The sequence below is a fragment of the Nelumbo lutea genome, chromosome 1 (genome assembly GCF_056320005.1).
Source record: "Nelumbo lutea isolate HS-2025 chromosome 1, American lotus-T2T, whole genome shotgun sequence".
Lineage (NCBI taxonomy): Eukaryota > Viridiplantae > Streptophyta > Magnoliopsida > Proteales > Nelumbonaceae > Nelumbo > Nelumbo lutea.
In genome coordinates this window covers 98,030,097-98,052,453 of record NC_142684.1, presented here as the reverse complement: position 1 = coordinate 98,052,453, position 22,357 = coordinate 98,030,097, and the positions used below count along the sequence as shown (strand labels likewise).

The following is a 22,357-nucleotide window of genomic DNA, read 5'->3' as shown; positions in this document are numbered from 1 at the left end:
TGACAGCAACATCAAACCAACCTTAGTTAAATGAAAAGAAAGCAAGAGAGTAGAATAGATTTTGGAGTTACAGTCAACGGGGTGGGTATGTCGGGGATTACCCGTTCCCAAGTTCAATGGTAGCAAGGCGGGTACGTGTTGGGGATTCCCCATACTCAATGGGGCCGGGGATGGCAGTTGAATCTTTACCCCGATACCTGGGATAGGGCGGGGATGGGTTAGGGGATTTTAGCCATGGGGCAGGGATGCCCCGCCCCATACCCGCCATGTTGCCATTCCTAGTTTACACTATTAAGCACAAGGCAGATGGCTTGAGAGGTACAAGGCTCGACTTGTGCCAAAGGGTACAATTAGACTTATGGCATTGATTATCTGGAAACCTTTGCTCTAGTTGCTAAAATGAACTCTATTCATGTGATCATGTCTCTTGCTGCCTATTACTCTTGGCCTTTATATCAAATGGATGTGAAAAATACCTTCCTTAATGGGGACTTACAAGGCAATGGCTCATGGAGTTTCTAAACTACTTTGGTTGAAGACCTTATCGACTAAGATGGGCATCCAAACAGATACTCCAATGATATTGTGACAATCAAGCAACCATAAATATTGTTAACAATCCTGTTCAACATGATCATACAAAGCATATTGATATGGACAAACACTTTACTAGAGAAAGAATTGCTAGCAAAGAGACTTGCCTTCCATTTGTAAGTTTGGAAGACCAACTAGCCGATTGCTTCACTAAAGGTGTTCACCATCCAAAGTTTGCTAAAAATCTTTTCATGTTGGGCATGATTGACATATATGTTCTGCTTGGGCAAGGGTGTTTTAGTCTTTTCATCATCCTTTTGTATTTGGGCACCCAATATTGGCTTTTTTGTAATTTCTCTTCAAAATATGAATAGTGATTTTGAGGGTGTGAACAGTAACACACACACACACACACTTCTCTTTGATACCCCCTCTTCTTCTTCTCCTTTTTCTCTCTTCTTCTTCTACAGACCCTAGGTCCAACTGAAATAATATTAGTAAAAGCTTATTTGCCAACAATGTCAAGATCTACTTCAGGGAAATGGCTGAAGCCTAATTGAATGGGAAACATTTGAAAATATCTCTCTGATGGCATCTTTTTGTGGCAACTTTTTGTCCTAGTGAGTGATTTATCATATTTTTCTATGAACTCTTTTTATGACCAGTCTCCATAATTTGCGTCTACTAAATCAATTTTCTCTTGTCCATTGGTAATGTGACTCCTGAAAAGAAAACTGGACATAGAACAACCATACACATTGCTTTCTTTTATTACAATGAGGTTCTCATTTAAAAATCAATGAGCAAAAACAACTTCTACAGTTCTATGTTTTATCTTAAAACACGTGTTAAATTCTTAATCACTATATATTTCTTGTTTACCATATCTGTTTGTATACATATCTTGTAGAGTTTCAACTTGAATGTAGAGTAATTACGACCATTAGATGCATTCTATATAATGATCACACCATTTTCCACAAGGTTTAAGAAAAAAGCATATGTACAGGATTGTTGCAATCATTGACAAATTGATTTTTTTCACCTTCTACAAGGGAAGTCGCACCCTCTGCACCCACGCCCCACGGTGCAGAAAATTTTCTGCAACTGCAAATGAAGTTATGCCAATCATTTTTTTTTAAATCCATTAAATACAGAGTCCAGACTGTTAACAGGTGTGTGGACTCCAAAGAAAAGGCTAAAATACTTAAAACCCTATTGTCAAATTTATCTCTGCCCTTTTTCCTCCTCTCTCCCCCCTCTGCCCATCTGACTTCTGTTCCTCACTAAGCCTTTGAAAAAGGGATACAATGGATTCAGTTCGGAAGTCATCTTCTGTATGTGCTGTTTCATTCTCATTCTATCACTAGAATCATGTCTTCTGATCAGATGGCTACAATTTGTGTTCACTGATAATGGTGGTGAGATGAATTTGTTTGGAGAAAAGCAGGAGGGGAGAAAAAGAGTCTCTTGGGAGGGAAACAGTTTCAAACATTCCCTAGCTACATTAAGTAGTACAAGTTCAAAAAGGTGAGGAAAGAAAGGGGGACCATTTTGATTTTTTTTTTTACAACAGTTGGCTTGAATTTGAAATCTTCCAGTTCTCCAGCTTTTGGTCTTTTTGGAATTCTATTACAGCTTACTTTATATCCAAAATTTTCTCATGCTAATTCAGTAAGTTATTTGGATTGTAGACACACCAAAGAATGTCAACTCTTTCGTAATTTTAATCTTCTTCCCAGTTAAGTATCAATGGTGGTTTTCCAGCAATGCTTCCCAAATTCTTGAAAATTGAGCCTGCCGAGGTATTGTAGTATATGGTTGTCTGAGGATTGGATAAAAGTCAAGCTCTGACATTCAAGATGGACAGCTTCTCAAACACCAGTGATCTTTATGGCCCAGGTTATCATCCTTCTCTCTCCTCAAGGGATCAGTTAGATATAGATCAATCACGGAAACCACCAGCTTCTCTACTTTGAGTGGTGATCCATTTGGATACTATAGGACCAATTCTGGAGCTTCAGCAGAACCCACTGATGACAACAGTTGTTCTGATGAACAAACTACTTTGGGTTGCCAATCACCGAATCTGTCAACAGTCATGGCATTGGCTTTGCGAAATTGGAGACAAAGCAACAAAGTTGTTGACAGAAATCCACTGCTTCATGAGGTTCAGACTCTGGTGAGTTGGTTTAACTTGTACATTTTGTAACAAAATTCTTCCTCATGAACTCTGAACATGGTACTTTAACTAGTGGGGTTCTGCTTCCAGAAGTCAAAATGATGAAGGAAAGGTTTTCTAAGCTCTTGTTGGGAGAGAATATGTCCAGGAGTGGGAAAGGCATCTGCACAGAAGTTGCAATCTCAAAGAGAAATCTCGCATGGTCACGGTGGTTGGGGCTCTAACCTATTGCTTGGTATTGTGAGAATGGCCAGAAGCTGGCAATGGGTGTGGTTGCAGTTGCAGTGGAGGAAAAATGATGGATTGAGAACAGCAACCAGAGCTGGAGGAAGAATGACTTGGTGAGGAGCAAAACTGGCAGTGGTTCATGGTTGCAGCAGCACTCTCATCAGTGAGACGGGTGGTTGTTGGAGAGAGAGGAGCTCGAGGGAGAACAGAGAAGGTGGGGGGGAGAATACGAGACAGAGGATATAGAAATCTGAGAGTGGGATTATGTATTTTAGCATTTTTGGAGTCCAGATGCCCGTTAATAGCCTGGAATCCGTTAAGTTTAATGAATTTCAAAAAGAACGATGTGGCATAACTTCATTGGTGGTTGCAGAAATTTTTCTGCACCATGGATGCAGAGGATGTGACTTCTCTACAAGTTCAGATATTTTGTTTCTGTTCTTTGGTGGGTTGTGATAATCACTTCAATTTTCAACAAATTTACGTAAAAATTTTAATTAATTTCAACTATCATCATTATTATCATTATAATTGTTGTTGACTTGAGCTGTATTAATCATTTATATCTATCCATTGGTAAACTTAATTGTATCTTGACAAGTTTTTATATATTCCAGGGATCCATATCTGTTAGCATGTCTATCTATCAGACACTTTTCTGTTTCATCTGTAGTCACCTAACAGCAGGTGAAAAAGAAGGGGATGAACTTAAAAGAAATGCTGATGTTCAAGAAATACATCGGAGGACAAACTTTCATTCAGTTTCTGGTGTTGAATTTCCAAAAACCATCCATGACCATGAGTAAGTCAACTGAAGACTTTTTTTTTTTTTGTATGTACATCTAATATGAACATTCCCAATCCTTGTTTTTTCTAAGGTGTCTTAGCTAATAATAAACATTTTTTCATCTGCATATGTCATGAATCCTATATTTCTTTTCTCTTTATGTTTAAAAACATTTTGGGAATTCCATGGGAATTCAACTAACTGATTGAGGTGTCATCCAGTTGAGCTGAGTAGAGCCACTTGAATTTAGGTATCATTCTCCTAAACATTTTTACTTTCCAATTTCTCTATTAGGACGCTTTCTGCCTCTTCCAAAGTTGAACCTTTCAAGGAAAAACAAAAAGAAGGGAGTTCCATGGGTAATCCGGGCAGAGCAAGCATAGGGGATGTTTTCAGGAACCACTTGTGTTCGGTGGTGGCTTTGTACTCCAGGCCATTTGGTAATGGTGACTCAATTAAAGCTGAATTGCTAGCACTGTTGCAACTTGCAAGGACATAGACTAGCAAAACAGCTTGGATTCCCAGAGCTAGTTGTGGAAGGGAATTCAAAATTAATTTTATCTTGGAGAAGGAAAATCAATTCAGCTCATTGGATGTACAGGTATGCCTTTATGAAGATATCCTACTACTCAAGGGAGCTCAACACTACCTATGGTTGGGTTAGGAGAACTGCAAATGGAATGGCTGATGTATTGGTTAAACAGGGGGTTAATAGACCTCAGTTCTTTTGGGCAAGAGTTTAAACTTGTGTTTCTTGGGTTATGTTGGAATGCTCCAACCTGTTATACTTTCTTTAATTTTCTTAGTGCCTAATGAATTCCCTTGCTGATCAAAAGAAGGAAAAACAAAAGGAATCTAGCTTAGTGATTGAAACCTTCTATACAAAGTATGCATCCACCGTGTTATCAATGCAACCTTAATCGGGAGCCATGACTTGGCCTGGCTTGGCACTTGAGGTTGGCCAAAGGACCCTTTACTCTTAGGTAAGCTAGTTCAGGGTGCTACACTGACAGCCTATGCATTAAGTGAAGTTGCTGATGTTGTGTGGACTAGGGGTGAGCATTCGGTTTATTCAGTTAAAAACCGAACTAAAAAAATTAAAAGAACTGAAACCAAATTATAGAGAAACTGAAATTTTTGGTTTGGTTTTCGGTAAAATCAGATTTTAATAATGTATACTCTAGTATATATATTATAACATATAATATATATTATATATTATATATTATGAAATCAAATTTCATTTTATTATATATTAATATATAAATATATAATGTGTTATATATTATAGCTTACATATTATATATTATATATAATAATAGAAAGTTCGGTTAATTCAGTTAACCAAATTTCTAATTCTAAAAACCGAAATAAAAAACCAAATTAACCAAAAGCCGAACAAAAAATTGAAGGAATGGGAGATCCATCATATGGATGTCCAAACCCTGTAGGAAGGTTGGGCGAAATTTCAAAAATTTTTTACTCTCATCTAGGAATCGTATTCCCAATTTAGAAAGCTGCATTTTCAAGGTTCGTTTTTATAACCAAACTAGACCAAATCTGAAACCAAGATTAGGAAGAGGTATACCTGATACGGAATCCACGCAAAAATGCTCCTCCCAATGCAGGTGTTCACGCCCAAAGAGTGTGTCAAATCCTCCCTCCACTGAAAATGACACAACTTAGGATGAGGCAGGATCGGCAGGTAGTTCTTCACCAAGAACTTTTGATTCTTTAGCAAGAATTGAATGGAGTAGTGAGCACAACTTCAGAATTGTTTCTTCTAGCAATAAGGAATATCAAGATCTAATCTTGATCAGTTCCAAGAAATGGAGATCGAATAGTGTAGGGCGGCAAGAGCAGGGAGAGAAAGAACTGAAGGTAGAAACAATCAATATTGTGTTATGTAATTTTCAGGTCCACCCTGCTGTTTATATATAACCTTAAAGAGATGATCTCCTAATTTGACTAGGAGTTTCAAATCTTTATTTGGATCTGAACTCTTTAAGTGATAAGGATAATCCCTTATCTTATTTACAGATCAAGATCAACTATTCCTAATCAATTAGGAGTTCTCTGATCCAAATCTCTATTTGGATCTGGACTCTTTAAGTGGATAAGAGGATAATCTACTGATCCATACCCAGATTCGCCCCTATTTAATTAATCTAATTAACCCAGTTCGAAATAGGATTTAGGCCCATTAAGCTTTCAGGCTCACTTCCTTTTAATGCTGGCTAGCTTGGCTCTCTTTGTATGGCGTGGGACCCTATCATTGATCTACACATCAGCCACATGGGTTCAGCCTAGCCTCTGTTACAAGGCCTGGCCGAATTCACTGTAGGACACAGTGAACCCCTGAGTCTATCACCATGGGCTTTTAATGGGCCCAACATTTATACTAAATGGTCATTGGGTCCAGCCATCTTATGAAGGCCCAAGCATTGATCTACACATCAGCCACATGGGTTCAGCCTAGCCTCTGTTACAAGGCCTGGCCGAATTCACTGTAGGACACAGTGAACCCCTAAGTCTATCACCATGGGCTTTTAATGGGCCCAACATTTATACTAAATGGTCCTTGGGTCCAGCCATCTTATGAAGGCCCAAGGACTATGGAAAGATGCAAGATTAGCCCATCAGGTATAACCCTCAATGGTCTTATACTTAACCTCTCAGCCCATAATGATCCAGCACTGCCCAACAAGAGATGACCTCTCCCTCGACTGCAAGGAACAGTGCTGCACTCTCTACTCACATGGATCTCGCGAATTAAAACATTTTGCAAACAATTTGTGAAAACATAATATATAAGTATATCTCTATATAAATATATTTTGCAAAACCAAATTTCAAACACATTTGAAATCCACTACTGACAGTTTAGATTTCCATTAGAGAGAGTGCATTTTCCCGATCATTCACTTTGTTCGACAAAGGGGCTGATCCTATCACTTTGATCACCCACTCAGGTGAATTCTCAGACTGTCCCAACATACCTAGGTTTTGACCCCCGCTAAGGATCTCACTGATTGACATATCAAAGACAAATCAATCCGATACTTAGTGCAGTACCATAATCGAGTCTAGGGGTCAGGTGTAGCATTTCAGTTTTGCCCATCTATCTCCAAGGTCCAAGGCAACACTGGAATTTGGTCCGGTTCAGGGTTTCAAGAAAACCCACACTGCATGTACCTCAGGTCTCACCCTGGCAGCTGAGACAAGCCACCCCAACCAACTTGGCGGCACATTAGTGTCAGCCTTGGCAGGATAAATCTCCTCAGATCTATCCAACGATTGTGAAAATTCTAAACTAACACGAGTCTCATATGTGTCAAGTTTAAGGGTATTACACAGAAACACACCATAATAACATGAATCAATTATGCACTTTATTCATTTACAATAAATGACAATAAGTACATCAATATGATTGGAGCTAAGGGCATACACTGTCTAACAAAAAAAACCGAAACCAAAAATTTCGGTTTGGTTTTTCAGTTTTAATTGAATAGTGCTCACCCCTAGTGTGCGCATCACATCGGGGTATTTATATGGAGTTGTCCTACTGCATGTGGGACCTGCTTGAGATAGTAATATGGATGTTCAGATAAGTTGCAGAGTTGAACCATGTGCATGGAGTTGGTCCAGTATGTTTATTGGAGGACCCTGATATTTCTTTGGCGTCCACCTTGAGAGGTATGCTGGACTACCCCTTACGGTTCAAGACTGGGTTATTGGACAGGCAATACCAAATCAAAAGTGTTCAGGCATCAATATGCTTGGGGGACATTGTATTCTCCATGAGTCCATGTATTAGATAGGCCAAGACCAAGCACCACTATATTCTTTATGTCTGAATATTTACACTTTGATATAGATAACTGCTTCTTAAGAATGTTCTTGCTGGAAATTGTTTACTTACTAAACCTTGCAAGAAACTGGACTTGTTAGCAGACCTACTACTGATAGCAGTAGTCATACATGTCCCTCTTAATAAATAGTACTTATCAGTTCACTGAGTCTTTGAGTTCTTTCTTTTTCTTCATCATTCCATCTATTTTCCTGTAACGAACTTAAATTATTCATCATCATCATCATCTACGCCTTGTCCCAACTATATGGGGTCAGCTACATGAATCCTATTTCAAAAGAACTTGCATTATTGAGTCTAATTATTTTCTTTGCAGAAGGATAATATGGTTTGGAGATCTGAACTACCGTATCAACTTATCATATGAGAAAACACTGGAGCTCATCTCCAAAAAAGAATGGTCCGAGTTGGCTGAGAGGGACCAGGTTATTCAACCTTTACTTCTATTTTGTCATTTAACTTGATGATGCTTTAAATAATTTTCATTGATTTTCCTAATAGAACATGTTTAAAGCATTAAACATGATTCAATTTCAATTTTAGAATAACTCAAAATTATTTGTCTTTCTTTAATAAAAATAAAATTTGTGAAATTGCACATATGTATATTTCTTTAGATGGAAATGGAACCCTCTAGAAGGTTAGAAAGAAAATACTAGAAGTTAGAACAATTGATTGTTGGGATGATGTAACTTTGTGCAAAAATAATAATAATAATAATAATAATTAAAAAATTGAGGCGAGGTGCATATCCAGTATACCCCTCCCAAGACCCAGATAGCTAGGACCAACATTGTATAATAGACTAATGGCCATTTTTAGCTACTGTTCAGCTGGTATTGCCTGTAAAAAAGGCTAGGTAAAAGAGATGGGTCAACTAGAAAAATAAGTTAACTTTCCAGTTGCCAGTTTCTAGAAAGAAATGCCAAGAGATTGAATTTCAACGACAAGCTTCTATAGAGCTTTGGTCATAGGCTGAATGGTATATTCTTCTATGAGTACCAGGTCTGATACTGGGATAGAAAACCATGGTAGAGGGGCACCTTTTGATGAATGATAATAAATTTATTAATTCAGAAGCAGATTTAGAATGAGTTCATACAACATCCCAGGGAGGGCGCAAGCTGCAGCCCCTCCTTGAATCTTACAAGTGGTAGAGGGGGGCACCTTATCGCCTAAGCATTGGATTTTTCATTAACGTAAAACCTATGAACCCTAGGGTAATTCCCTAGGTTCCATAGCAATCAGAAACCATCTTTCACTAGTGGTGATCTATAATCTTTGTAAAAAATGTTTAAACATCATTTTAAAACATAGAAAATTAATATATTCATGAGAAGAAAATGAGAAAAGAAAATTCAGAAAATAGAGGGGCTGAGATGTTCATCCTTGCTTATTGGTTTAGGTTTTGTAGTCTTCAAAGGTTCAAGACAGCAGATGCCAATATATGTGTTGATTGAACCCAAGCAAATAAGAAAATAATAAAAAGAAAATTGTATTTTAACTCATAAACTGAATAATTTAGTTTAATAATGTCTTTTTTTATTATCATAATCTCAAAAAATTAATATAAAAATATATAATAACACCATGTACAAAATAGCTAGTAGGTGATTAAGCAAGGCAACCCTTTCATAGGCGCCTTTCTCCTAGGCATCACCTTGACAACCGTGACAAAACAATCCTGTTTTGAAAGAGAACCACACAACCAAGAAACTAGAAAATACTGATTTCAAAGAAAATTGCGAAGCTTACTGCAATAGTTGATGCACCGCTGCTCCTCCCTTATATCTGGGGACCCTTAACTGGAAATCTGTTCTTCATTCAGAAGATGGGGGCCACAATTAAATGTTTCCTGTTATGGTGATTATCAGTGTGAAAAAAGAGAAAACTTGAAATATTATTGCAATCATGTATTTATACTGTTTACATTTGGACAATGGAAATATTTTATGACAACTCTTGGAAAGCACAAAAAATAAAACATCAACCAGATAGTTAAACACATAGGGATTGTTCTTTACTGTGGCTGGAAAATGTGTGGTTCATATCAGAGCACACCACCCTACTGTGGTGAGTTCCAGAAGTTCCAAAACCATGGTTCGGGAACACACCATATGTTCTGCAAGCTGTGGGGCGGTGTGTTCTGTACTGTGGTGTGTTTTTAAATGAAAATATTTATGTGTGTGAATAATTAGGTTTGAATGACCTATTTGTTCATTCCAGCAGAACATGTCTTTATATACAATTGGAGTCCTAAATGTTAGGACTTGTTTCCTATTTTAAAAGAGAAAATCTTGCCTAATCTATTCTGAATAAGGAAACAGTTATATAGCTAATTACACCTGATTTGTAGCCTAAATTATAGCTAATTTACAGCAAAGAATCCCAACACGCCCCCTCAAGCTGGGTTGTAAATATTTATCATACCCAGTTTGCAACTAAGATCTTCAAAATGCGCCCTTGGAAGTGCTTTAGTTAGGATATCAGAAGTCTGAAGATTAGAAGGAATGTAAACAGGCTTGATTACTTTCCCTTCTATCTTTTCTCTGATAAAATGCCGATCTATTTCCACATGCTTGGTTCAGTCATGATGAACTGGATTTTTAGCAATATTGATGGCAGGTTGACTATCACACAGTAGCTGAATTGTTCCCTCAGAAGGTATATTCAATTCGGCTAATACTCTTTTCACCCAAATTCCTTCACAAATACCATGAGCCATAGCTCGAGATTCCGCTTCTGCACTACTCCTAGCCACCACGGCTTGCTTTTTACTTCTCCATATTGTCAAATTTCCCCAAACATAGGTACAATATCCAGAAGTGGATCGTTTATCTGTGATTGAGCCTGCCCAGTCTGCATCAGAATACAATTCCACTTCCCTACTTGAGTTTTTTCTGAATAACAGTCCCTTTCTTGGAGTCATTTTCAAGTATCTCAAGATTCTGTACACCACTGTCATGTGTTCTTCAGTAGGGTTGTTCATGAACTGACTAACAACACTTACTGAGAATGCTATGTCAGGCCTAGTATGTGAGAGATAGATCAACTTCCTTACAAGCCTTTGATATCTTCCCTTATCTACAGGAGCACTTTCTTTATTTGAATCAAGTTTGGTAGTGTAGTCCATAGGTGTCTCTGCAGGTTTACACCCAAGCATACCTGTTTTTTTAAGAAGATCCAGTATATACTTTCTTTGAGAAACTGCAATGCCCCGCTTAGACCTAGCCACTTCCATTCCCAAGAAGTATGTGAGTTTACCTAGGTCCTTGATCTCAAACTCTCTAGTCAGAAATTCTCTGGCTCTTGGAAACTCCTCAGTATAATCCCCTGTTAGAACAATATCATCAACATAGACAATCAATGCAGAAACCAGTCCTTCTGAAGAATGTTTGACAAACATTGTATTATCAGACCGTCCCCGTATATATCCATTACTCTTCATAACTCTGGTAAATCTCTCAAACCAAGCTCAGGGTGATTGTTTGAGACCATAAAGTGACTTCTTTAGTCTACAAACTTTGTTGATGTTTGATGAGTTCTGTAGTCCCTGGGGAATGCCCATATAGACCTCCTCTTCTAGATTCCCATTCAAGAACGCATTCTTGACATCTAGTTGATGGAGGGGCCAATCCAAATTTGCTACAAGAGAGAGAAGTATTCGAATAGTGTTGAGTTTTGCAACCGGAGCAAAGGTCTCCTCATAATCTATGCCATAGGATTGAGTAAATCCCTTAGCTACCAACCGAGCCTTGTATCTCTCAATACTATCTGCCTTTGTTTTTACAGTGAAGATCCACTTGCACCCAATCACATTCTTTCGATGAGGCAAATCAGTAATTTCCCAAGTACCATTCTTCACTAGAGCACTAACTTCTTCATTAACTGCCTTCTTCCATTCTGGGATAGCCATGGGTTTTTGGATTGAATCAGGAATGGAGATAGAATTGATTTTGTTGGTGAATGCTTGGTAAGATGAAGATAGTCCCTCATAATTCACATAGTTGCCAATAGGGTACAATGGCCTACTTCTGCATTCTCTCACCCCTTTCCTGAGTGCAATGGGTAGGTTCTCATCGGAATTATCATGATCACTTAAACTAGTACCTGTAGAATTTTCCTCCACAGTCTGTAAGTCAGATGTAGGTGCAGAGGTTGCAGAAATCTCTCTTCTGTGATTTCAGCTCTGAAGACAAGAGTCTTAGGTTGCATGTCTAAAGGCTGCCGCCCCCTCCTCCTTTTATAGATTTAAAGGGATCAGCTCCTAATTAGGAGCTGCTGATCCAAATTATATTTGGATTAGAAGCCCCTTTAAGTGATAAGGGAGAACCCTTATCTTATCTGCAAATCAGATCAGCCATCTCCTAATCTAATTAGGAGGCTTCCAGATCTAAATCTCTTGGACTCTCTAAGTGGATAGGGTCTAGGCCCAATCCTATCAGTTGATCCATCTCAGAATTCGCCCCCTTTAATTGACTGATCAAATCAGCCCAGTTCGAAATGGGCTTAAGGCCCATTTAAGGTTATGTACTCACTTAGTCTTCCAAACTGTTGCCCAGTTGGGCTTCCTTGTATGGCGTGGGACCCAAACATTGATCTACACATCAGCCACATGGGTTCAGCCCAGCCTTTGTTACAAGGCCTGGCCGAATACACTGTTATGGACAGTGCACCCCCTGAAACCCATCTTATGGGATCTATGGGCTCAACACTTACCTTAAGTGGTCCCTGGGCCAAGCCACCTTGTAACACCCAAGGATTGTGGGCAGATGCAAGATTAGCCCATCAGGTATTATCCTCAATGGTCTTACACTTAACCTCTCAGCCCATAATGATCAAACACTGCTCGACAAGGGAGGACCTCTCCCTCGACTGCAAGGAATAGTGTTGCACTCTCTACTTACATGGATCTCGGGGATTAAAACCTTTTGCAAATCATTTCAAAACCATAACATATATATATATATATATATATTGCAAAACAAAATCTCAACAATTGAAATCGGGTGCCGGCAGTCTTGGTTTCCATCAGAGAGAGTGCATTCCCGATCATTACCTTTGTCCGACAAAGGGGCTGATCCTGTCACTATGATCACCCACTCAGATGAATTCTCGGACTGTCCCAACATACCCAGGTTTTGACCCTCGCTAAGGATCTCACTGATTGGTACATCAAAGACAGCCCAATCCGACACCTAGTGTAGCATCATAATCGAGTCTATGGGTCAGGTGTAACTTTCCAGTTTTGCCCATCTATCTCCAAGGTCCAGGGCAATACTGGAAATCTGGTCCGGTTCAAAGGTTCTATTAATCCTACACTGCATGTGCTTTGGGTCTCACCCTGGTAGCTGAGACAAGCCACCCCAACAGTTGGCAGCACTCCAGTGTCAGCCTTAGCAGGATAAATCTCCCCAGACTTACCCAATGGCTGTGAACATTCTAAACTAACACAAGTCTCATTAAGTGTCCAGTTTAAGGGTATTACACAGAAACACACCACAGGAACATGAATCAAATGTGTACTTTATTCATATACAATAAATTCATAATGTACATATTTCTGACTGAAGCTAAGGGCATACAACTGTCTAACACTCCCAACAAGCAACTGAGTTTTCCTCTACCCCTCAATGGCCATCATGGCCAAATGAGCCCATTCTAAGTAGTTTGATCCATCAAACTTCACAATTGTAATCTGAAAGGCATTCTCAGACATATTACCAGCATTGCTAGTCTCAAAAACGCCTTCCCCCTGATTCTTGGACTCCATTCTTGGTCAAGAATTAATAATAAAAAACCTTTTAAACCACTGTAATAGAAAGCAGCACCCAAACAACTGATAACAACCGGCCTAGGTCTTCCAAAGAACAAAGAAAACAGAATTCTATACGAAACCAGTTTAAAAATCTGATCTGAAACCAACAACAGTTCTGAATTTTAGGGTTTTCTCTCAAAACCCTAAGCATTTGTAACCCTTTTGGTTGGGAGAGTACCCTATAAAGATACATTTGGTGGATCGAGAGTCAAGCTTGGTTTGATGTTGTTGATGGAGATGCACAAACATAGTACACCCAAATATTTTTAGCGGAAGAGAGGAAATCAGCCGACTTTGAGGAAAGTGTTGTAAAAATACTTGATTTGGAGTGGAAAAATCTAGTGCTTTGGATGGAAGTCGATTGATTAGGTATGCTACTATAAGTATAGCCTCACCCCAAAAACATTTTGGAACATTTGATGAAAACAACAGAGACTTGGCAATGTCCAGAAGGTGTCTATTCTTTCTCTCGGCTATCCCATTTTGCTGAGGGGTATCTACACAAGAACTTTGCTGTATGATTCCCTCAATTGATAGATATGAGCCAAGATTAGAGTTAAAAAATTCTCATCCATTGTCAGTTCTAAGTATTTGAATAGAAGTTTGAAATTGATTTTTAATCATTGTTTTGAAATTCTTAAATATTTGAGGAACTTCTGATTTATTTTTCATGAGAAAAATCTATGTGAGTCGTGTGTGATCATCTATGAAAGAGATGAACCACCGAGCTCCTGTGACATTTGGAACTTGAGATGGACCCCAAACATCACTGTGGATCATAGAAAAAAGGTTCCGATGCTTTGTATGGCTGAATTGGGTATGAAATGCGAGAGTGTCTTGCAAATTGAAAAATTTCACACTGAAAAGAACTAGCACTTTTATTTCTGAATAACCTTGGGAAAAGTTTGGATAAGTACATAAAACTTGGGAAAAGTTTGGATAAGTACATAAGGTGACCTAACCTGTAATGCTACACCATCACCACAAGACACACAAGAATTATTGTGACAAGAAATAGGTTCACTCACTCCTAGATGAGATTGTCTTACATAATCCAGTTGAACTTCAAGATGATAAAGCCCAGCATGACTCCTAGCTGCCAATCATCCTCCCCGAAGTCAAATCCTGAAATTCACAAACATAAGGAGAAAATTTAGCTAAACAGTTAAGATGTTGGGTAATTTTATTTATGGAGAGTAGGTTGCAGTCTAGATTAGTAACATATAGAACAAATTTGAGTGTTATGTCCCTAGATACCACAACCGAACCAATTCCTTCAACTTTTGCCAAAGAACCATCTACAATTCTAACTGTGAGAGTTTCATTACAAGGAGAATGTGTGGAAAACTCGCCTATCTCCTGTCATGTGATCGGAAGCACCAGAGTCTACAATCCAAGGTTTATAGTGCTCTTGTTTTACAGTCAAAGCCTTAAGAAAGTTACCTTTTTGAGCTATGGAACCTGACCCAACAACTGGTGGATTTTTCTGTGATTGCAGCAGCCTTCTCAGTCCATCAAGTTCCTCTTTGCTAAAATTTGCAAGTTGCTCTGAACTGCCAGCCATGTTGCCTCGAATTTCCTTCTCTGCTGCTGTCTTTGGCTTCCAATCAGCAGGTTTTCCATGGAGTTTCCAGCAGGTTTCTTTGGTATGACTAGGGCGGCAGCAGTGTTCACACCATGGCCTTCCCCCTTTGCGTGGCTTCTGCTGGTTTCAGGCAGTCAAGGCTGATGACTCACCACCACCAGCTGATTTTTCCATCCCCAACATCAAATGGCGTCTACTCTCTTCCCTTCGGACCTCAGAGAATGCTTCACGTAAGCTTGGCAGCGGTTTTGTGCTAAATATCCTTCCTCTTACAGCATCAAGACTTGAATTTAGTCCCAAGCAAAATTTGTAGACCCGCTTATTCTCAATTATCTTGTATTGTTTGAGATCAGCGGTAGTGTCCCAGGAATATTTTTCAAAAGCGTCCAGTTGCTGCCAGCTTTGGTGGAGTTTGTTGTAATACTCGGTCACAGATAAATCACCTTGTCGGAGATCATGCAAGACGCCCTCAATTGTCACCAGTTCGGGGGTGTTGTCTTTGTGAGAATAAGTGTCTTTTGCAGTCTCCCAGACCTCTGCAGCTGTTTCATATAGGAGAAAATTTTCTCCTATGTGTGGCTACATGGAATTCACTAGCCAAGACATAACTTGGCTGTTATCTCTCTTCCAAATCCGATAACCAGCATCATTTTCATCTGGTTTAGTGATATTTCCGGTGAGATAATCTTCTTTCTCCTTGCTGCAGACATGAAACATGAAGGATTGAGACCACTGCATGTAGTTTCGGCCGTTCAATTTGTAGATGGTGATGGGTGTGGATGAGTAGTTTGTAAAGTCTCCGCCATTGTTGTTGAACATAACAGTTTCGACGTTTGAGGAGGATTCGTTGGTGTTTGTCATGGATGGTGTTTGATGTTGCTGCTGGGAATGAGATAAAGGCTAGGATGGCTGATGAATACTGCCGGAATAAGCAATGTAGAATGCTGCTGGAAAAGCAGTAGATAGAGAACTAACCTAGGACAGCTGTGGGAAGAACGGGAGGCGTCTAGGGTTGCTCTGATACCATGTGAATAATTAGGTTTGAATGACCTATTTGTTTATTCCAGTAGAACATGTCTTTATATACAATTGGAGTCCTAAATGTTAGGACTTGTTTCCTATTTTAAAAGAGAAAATCTTGCCTAATCTATTCTAAATAAGGAAAAAATTATATAGCTAATTACACCTGATTTGTAGCCTAAATTATAGCTAATTTACAGCAAAGAATCCCAATAATGTGTAACATAAATTTACATCTGTTAAGATGTGCCGAATAGGGGTAGTTTAGTCTTCTTCTGTTTATTAACTAACTTGCTTATGTGGCAGTGTTATTAGAGTTACTCTGCCCCACACTTAAGTAAGGTTATTTCTGTCTTTGTAACTATGATTAGAATCTAATATAGATTAAGGGGGTCGACTGAATGGGTTAACCCATCAGATTTTTGAAAGACCCTTCTTCTTTTCTTCTTCTTCTTCTTCTTCTTCTTCTTCCTGTTCGGACTACTGTAGCAACTGTCGAAACATGGTATCAGAGCCATGCTCCTGACCTAAGTCAATTGGTAAAGCACCTCAGCATTGTTCGTGACTCTTCACCTTCGTTTCTGATCAGTCGATGGAGAGAACTGGTTCGCCCTAGGTCAGAAACACTACAACTTGTCTCTCTGCTGCGCATAACCTTCTTCAACAAGGAAAGTGACTTCAGTAGTGAATGGTTGATTGATATTCTCAAAGGAAGGTCGGTTCTCTCTTCTTCTAGTGTTACATATATTTCTGGGTAGAAATCGTACAAGAAACTGTTGTACTGAGTAGAACCTAGAGAACTAGGTTCATTGTTGCCCTAGGAAGGGCTGTGTGTGCAGTAGCCGAATGGTGTAGGGCTGCTGTAAGTCGTTGAATGGTGTTAGGGCTGCTGTAAGTGGCCGAGTGGTGTAAGGTAGAATGCAGTGACCTTGCTGAACTCCTTGTGGTTGTGTAATGCCCTCTTAAGTGTGTTAAATAAGTCTGAACTGGGTGTAGCAGATTTGGCTGTGTTGTGGTGCTTGAGTGGTTGTAAGAGGGCCTCTACTTGTGATTAGTGAATGGTAAACTGATGCTTATGTGGGACGTAAGTGTGTGAAGTCAACAGTAGTGTGAATAAGAACAAGTGTGTGAAGTCAGCAGTGGTGTTTAGAGGCTGCAATAGGTGCTGAAATATCAAACTGTGAACAACATCAATCAGCTTGTAGCTGAGAAGTAAAGTTAGAAACAACTGTGAAAGAGTACAATGGCAGCAATAGGAGATGGCTACAATGATCAAAAACCTAGTATAGTAATTTCCTCCGACTACCTAGGATTACAAATGACCTCAGTTAAGCTAAATGGGGAGAACTATGTTCCATGGGCTAAATCAGTGGAAGTTTTTCTCAAGGCAAAGAAGAAAGCAAAGCATGTTAGAGATGAGAAGCCACCGGTTGACTCTCTAGGGTTTGATGATTGGGAACAAGAAGATGCTCAAATCATGACTTGGCTGTGGAATAGTATGGAACCCAAAATCAGTGCCAACTTCATGTTCCTTGATACGACTAAGGATATATGGGAGCATGCTAAGAAGCTATATTCTGGACAAGATAACACAACAAGAGTATATCAGCTGTATCAGGAGTACTTTGATTTACAACAAGGAACCAAAACACTAGAAGAGTACTATGCCTGCATGAAAAATATAAGGAATGAACTCAATGTCTATCATCCCCTTACTCCAGATATTCAAGTTCAGCAACAGCAAAGGGAGCAGCTAGATGTTACAAGATTTTTAGTGGGGCTGAAGTCGGAATTTGAACCAGTTAGAGCTCAAATATTGGGGGGCTCTACTCTTCCTACACTTGAGGAAGTATTCTCAAGACTTCGTAGAATCTCTTTGGGCCAGACAGAGAACCCCACACAGTATGATAGATCAGCACTTGTGACAGCTAGAGGTGGTGGACATAGTACAAGAGGGGGAGGTCATTCCAGAGGGGGCCGTGGCAATTCCATGATTGGTAGGGGTGGCCGTGACTCAGGAGGAGGCCGTGGCAGAGGAAAAAATAACTCTACAAGGAAGTGTACTCATTGTGGTAGAGATGGACAAACAGTGAATTTCTGTTATGATCTACATGGCCCTCCCTCTAAATGGGCTAATCATGCTGTAGTAGGTGAGGTTGCTATTAGTGACAGTAAACTGGCAGGCCTAACACCTTCCACATCTACATCTACTTCTGGGAGGGAGATGGTGAGTGTTCCGCGTGATGAGTATGAACGGTTCCTTCAAACTACTTCACAGCATACCACTGCCACATATGCCCAATCAGGTATCGCTTGCATGTCATCTAAAACTCCTTCCTGGATTATTGACTCTAGAGCCTCAGATCATATGACCGGGACTCCAGGTGTGTTCTCTTCTCTTGCTGAAACCTCCACACCACAAACTGTTAAACTTGCCAATGGGTCCTCATCTCCCATCTGTGGTGTTGGTAATGTTGACTTGGCTTCTGTCCCTTTATCATTTGTTTTATACGTACCTAAGTTTCCATTCAGTCTTATGTCTGTTAATAAAATAACCAAAGCTCTTAACTGTTTTGTTACCTCCTTTCCTTCCACTTGTGTTTTTCAGGATCTTAAGACAGGGAAGAAGATTGGTGGGGTGCATGAAGCTGGTGGATTGTATTACCTTGACGGCGGTGGATCTTCAATTGCACTTCAGACTTCCCTTACTCCTCTACAATGGCATTGCCGACTAGGACATCCATCTCTCAAGGTCCTCAAGATGTTGGTTCCATCATTGAGTCAGTTGTCAGTTTTACAATGTGAGTCATGTCAGTTTGGTAAACTACCCCTTACTTCTTCTGTTTATTAAGTAACTTGCTTATGTGGCAGTGTTATTAGTGTTACTCTGCCCCACACTTAAGTAAGGTTATTTCCGTCTTTGTAACTATGATTAGAATCTAATATAGATTAAGGGGGTCGACTGAATGGGTTAACCCATCAGATTTTCGAAAGACCCTTCTTCTTTTCTTCTTCTTCTTCTTCATCTTCTTCTTCTTCTCCTCTTCCTGTTCGGATTACTGTAGCAACAGTCGAAACAACATCTAAAACCATTAATCAAGCATCAAACCAGGGTCTTTTCTTATATTTGTTGGTTTGGCTCCATTTTTACCTTAAATTACCTTTTATTTAATAATTGTTATGTGGACAACTAGAGTGTTATATGATTACCACATGACCATGTGCCTTGCCACGTGTTGTGATCAGTCCGTACATTTTACAAATATTCTAGAAAAATACTTTAAGCAATTACTTCAATATGATAAAAAAATTTAAATTGCCATTATTGATAATATAAACAACTAAAAGTCATAAAAGCTAAGAGTCCAAACTGCTAGAGAAGGTGGAACCATATTGGAAGAGAAGCCTAAGACAATAAGTCAAGAGACTCAAGACCGTATTATAAATTTTTTAAGTTAATGAAATATTAGTTTCTATTATTGATAAACATTATTATTTTAAATTTATTTACAGCTTGAACTTAGAACTTTACCACAAGACTGGTATTCTGTTGTCATTGAGCTTTCTAATTTCTATATTACTTTTCAATAACTTTTTTAGCAACCCATGAAATGGTTGAGAGAAACAAGAGGCTGGAATAGAATCCATTTAAATAAACAAGAAAAAAAGACAGAATCCATCTTGAATATCCAGTAGAGAAAGCAGGAAGAAATTGGTTATATGTCTCTTTAACCCTGTTTGTTCTTGGCTAATGTTGTGCAAAAGAAAAACAATAATTTGAGAAACCCAGAACAGGTTCAGTCCTTACAATCTCAAAATAGAACAGACAAGAGCAAAGTCAACCAAAAATAAAGTAGAGAAATTGGATTCTGTATAATCAAAAAGGAAGAGAAAGGACTCTTGATGAATCCAAAAAGTAGTGCAGAGAGAGAAAGCATGAGAGGGAAAAAGCATGTGGCATACCTTCAGCACAGAGTAAACGATGATATGGTTTCTTCAATGAAGGTTCTCCTCTCAAGGCTCAAGAGAAAAGAAGTGCATAGAGACTTTTTTTGGGGGATTAGAAAGAGAGACAGAGAGTCAGTAGAGACTTGCAACAGTAAAATTGAAGTAAGGGTTTTGTGTAGTTGAGAAGCAGAATTACGGGTGGAGGGTGTAGCTCATTCTGGAACACAATAAAATACCATGGATGGAATGCTGTGAGGGACTACCAAGGAGTATCTTTTTACATGAAGTTTAACATTCTTTTGATGAAGTTCCACCATGTTTATTTAAGGTTATTAATCAAATACTTTTTTTTTTTGGTTTGATGACAATTAAACTTCAATTGCTGGCTGTGCTGAAGTTCGTTTATGTTATTATGATAGCTTCTAAGAGAAATAAGAGAAGGCCATACATTTGGTGGATGGACAGAAGGTACCTTAAATTTTCCACCTACATACAAATATGAGGACAATTCAGAGAAGTACTGTGGAGAAGACCCAAAGGCTGGGAAGCGTACTCCAGCATGGCATGTACCTGCAACTTTCTCAGCTTTATTTCACCTTTTTTTTTATCTTTGCATCAGTATTTCTATTGATGTTCATTTGCTTTCAGATCAACTCCTATAAACGCACAAGTCTTGCTGTTAATTTCTAGTTATTTTCTTGATTTGTTCATCCGTATGAATGCCTATTTATAGAATGATTTTTTATATTATTTCAGCTATTTGCTTCGTTCAATTTTTCATATACCTACAGTGACCTATTACAAATATGCTATTGTTCCAGGTTGCCTTATTTGTATTTATTGCTTTCTTTATTTATTTACACCTTTCAACATTTGCTATTACAACGCTTGCATTCTCAGGATTGCCAGCCCATGGTTCTAATGGTCCTTCAAGACTGCAAATGATGCAAGTGAAAAGTTACACCCTTTTCTAAGAAGCAGGAAAATGATGTAAAATTACTTCAAGCACCATTAAAACTTAGGTTTCTTAGATAGAAAACAAAGGAAAACATCCAAAGGATGCTAGCCCAAGCAATTCCAAAAGTTTCTAGAGAAACTAAAAGCCAAGAGAAAAACTTTCTTTTTATCATAAATAGATAAAACTCCCTTAAAGTGCTTTTATATCATCTATTTGTAGGAAATAAAAATTCTAAGGCCTAACTTAACCCCTACCTTATGAATCTTAATCATTCATCTAGTGTAAGTTATTAGACAATGACCATAATATGCCTAAAGTAGATATATCCATTACAGACCCATATTCTGTTCCTAAATTGGTAACTACTTGATTAAATATTGTCTATACGTGATATCAGGCTATTCTGATAGAAAACTGAATAAGCTTTCTAATGATCCCAACATTTGGAGATTATTTGTTTTTGGGTTCATGGGGCTACTCAACAGGGTATAGCCCATCCCCCAATATTTAGATAACTGAGGTCTAAAATAAAGTGAGAGGAATGTGACTCTTAGAGCATTAGTCTTGATCTTGCACCCTGTAGCCCATTACTTATTCATTTGAAATGATATGATAATGAATTTCCATATGCTTGATTCTTTCCAAAAAAAGCATCAGATAGGCAACATTTTGACTTTCTATATGATCAGTAGTTTGCTTCATGTCACTATAATAAGATCATCTGAAAATACTTACATGTGGCTAGGTTTCTATAGCAAAAATCCATTTTTCAGAAACATAATTATCTAACTCTAACATTGCATTACAACCTGCTATAGTTGTCTGCCAAGCAAATCAGTCTAAATATATGTCTAGTGTCAGTCAACATTGGATTTTGACTGGAGTAGATTTTGTTAGACAGTGTATGCCCTTAGCTCCAATCAGAATGATGTACCTTATGGCATTTAATGTAAATGAGTAAAGTACATATTTGATTCATTTTATTATGGTGTGTTTCTGTGTAATACCCTTAAACTGGACACATATGAGACTCGTGTTAGTTTAGAATCTTTACAACCATTGGATAGATCTGGAGAGATTTATCCTGCCAAGGCTGATACTGATGTGCCGCCAAGTTGGTTGGGGTGGCTTGTCTTAGCTGCTAGGGTGAGACCTGAGGTCCATGTAGTGTGGGTTTTCTTGAAACCCTGAACCAAACCAGAATTCTATTGCCCTGGACCTTGGAGATTCATGGGCAAAACTGGAATGTTACACCTAACCCCTAGATTCGATTATGATATTGCACTAGGTGTCGGATTGGGCTGTCTTTGATATGCCAACCAGTGAGATCCTTAGAGGGGGTCAAAACCTGGGTATGTTGGGACAGTCCGAGAATTCATCTGAGTGGGTGATCATAGTGACAGGATTAGCCCCTTTGTCGGAC

The 22,357-nt window shown here is 38.8% G+C and overlaps 1 protein-coding gene across 8 annotated transcripts in view; it reads left to right on the top strand.

Moving 5' to 3' along the window:
* Positions 1-22,357, top strand: part of LOC148876330 (type IV inositol polyphosphate 5-phosphatase 3-like) — a 60,148-nt gene that overhangs the window by 34,019 nt on the left and 3,772 nt on the right. For 7 of the 8 annotated variants that reach the window (XM_088966631.1, XM_088966629.1, XM_088966627.1 and 4 more), the window contains 3 exons: positions 3,562-3,746; positions 7,922-8,030; positions 20,396-20,538. In XM_088966631.1, the coding sequence (XP_088822757.1) occupies positions 3,562-3,746; positions 7,922-8,030; positions 20,396-20,538 (437 nt within the window). Of the gene's footprint in view, positions 1-3,561; positions 3,747-7,921; positions 8,031-18,636; positions 18,830-20,395; positions 20,539-22,357 lie in introns of all 8 variants that reach the window. The other variant, XR_016105829.1, reaches the window with a different exon arrangement.